Here is a 1,162-nt window from a genome sequence, read left to right on the forward strand (position 1 = left end):
AATTAGCTTACTCTAGGACTTGGGCTGGGAACATTCAGTATGACCCTGGAATTATGTTATTGGGCTAGAATATCCTTTACCAATAAATCATTATATTCAGTCATGCATACATACATTTAAAATCAATATATATATATAAATGTATATGTGTGTATGTGTGTGTTTGTGTGTATATATTGAGAGAGACAGAGTCTCACCCCATTGCCCAGGCTGGAGTGTGGTGACACAATCATAGCTCACTGTAGCCTCTAACTCCTGGGCTGAATGGATCCTCCCACCTCAGTCTCCTAAGTAGCTGGGATTACAGGCACATGCCACTATACCTGGCTAAATTTTTTATTTTTTGTAGAGACAGGGTATTACTATGTGGCCAAGGCTGGTCTTGAACTCCTAGGCTCAAGCAATCCTCCCACCTTGACCCACCAAAATGCCTGGATTACAGGTGTGAGCCACCGAGTCTGGCCCAAAGACATATAATTATCTGCTTTTAAGAATATCTGGTTGGCATTTATTTACCTAATAAACACATCATTTTATCTATTCAGAAAAGGCTTTTAAATTGTTCTAATTCATCTTATAGACCTTCTACCCACCCAAAATATATTCTACTTAGAAGAATAAGTATTTTTATCCTTCCTCACCCATTATCCTATCAACTATATAGTCTAGATGAGATGCAAATATGTTGCTTATCGAGTTTGTATAGGGTATTGCAGAGTGTTCCAAGATAAAAGAAATCGCGAGGTCTCAGCAAGAATCATGTACTCTAGTAAGTGAAATGGGCTATGTAAAAGAGTATCTACAATACCAGCATAATGGGATAGACACTATGGATGAAGTAGAAGGTGGTAACAAAACATAGAAGGGAGCAATTGGGTATATAAACACATATTTATACACACAAATATAAATTTGACTTTTTTACTCTCTACATTTTTCAATTAGATTACAAAAATTACTTGGCTTTTATCAACCATTGTCCTCATGTCAGAGGAAATTCCCACTGCTATGGTGTGTTGCCTACAGAGGAACCTGTCTATAACTGGAGAACCGTAATAGTAAGTACATTTACCAGGAGGCCAGTAACAGGCAACTCTCCCATTCTCACCAGTCTTCTACTAGGCATACGCTGGCTGAAACCCAGCTTAAAGACAGCACTGAC

At 38.3% G+C, this 1,162-nt stretch overlaps 1 protein-coding gene across 1 annotated transcript in view; it reads left to right on the forward strand.

Moving 5' to 3' along the window:
• Positions 1 to 778: 778 nt before the first annotated feature.
• SPIC (Spi-C transcription factor (Spi-1/PU.1 related)) overlaps positions 779 to 1,162 on the forward strand; it is a 13,004-nt gene continuing 12,620 nt past the window's right edge. The window contains exons 1-2 of the mRNA XM_012650242.1: positions 779 to 848; positions 946 to 1,058. Coding sequence (XP_012505696.1) covers positions 779 to 848; positions 946 to 1,058 — 183 coding nt within the window. The remainder of the gene's footprint in view (positions 849 to 945; positions 1,059 to 1,162) is intronic.

Source organism: Propithecus coquereli, unplaced genomic scaffold (assembly GCF_000956105.1).
Source record: "Propithecus coquereli isolate 6110/MARCELLA unplaced genomic scaffold, Pcoq_1.0 Scaffold316, whole genome shotgun sequence".
In the NCBI taxonomy this organism is placed as follows: domain Eukaryota; kingdom Metazoa; phylum Chordata; class Mammalia; order Primates; family Indriidae; genus Propithecus; species Propithecus coquereli.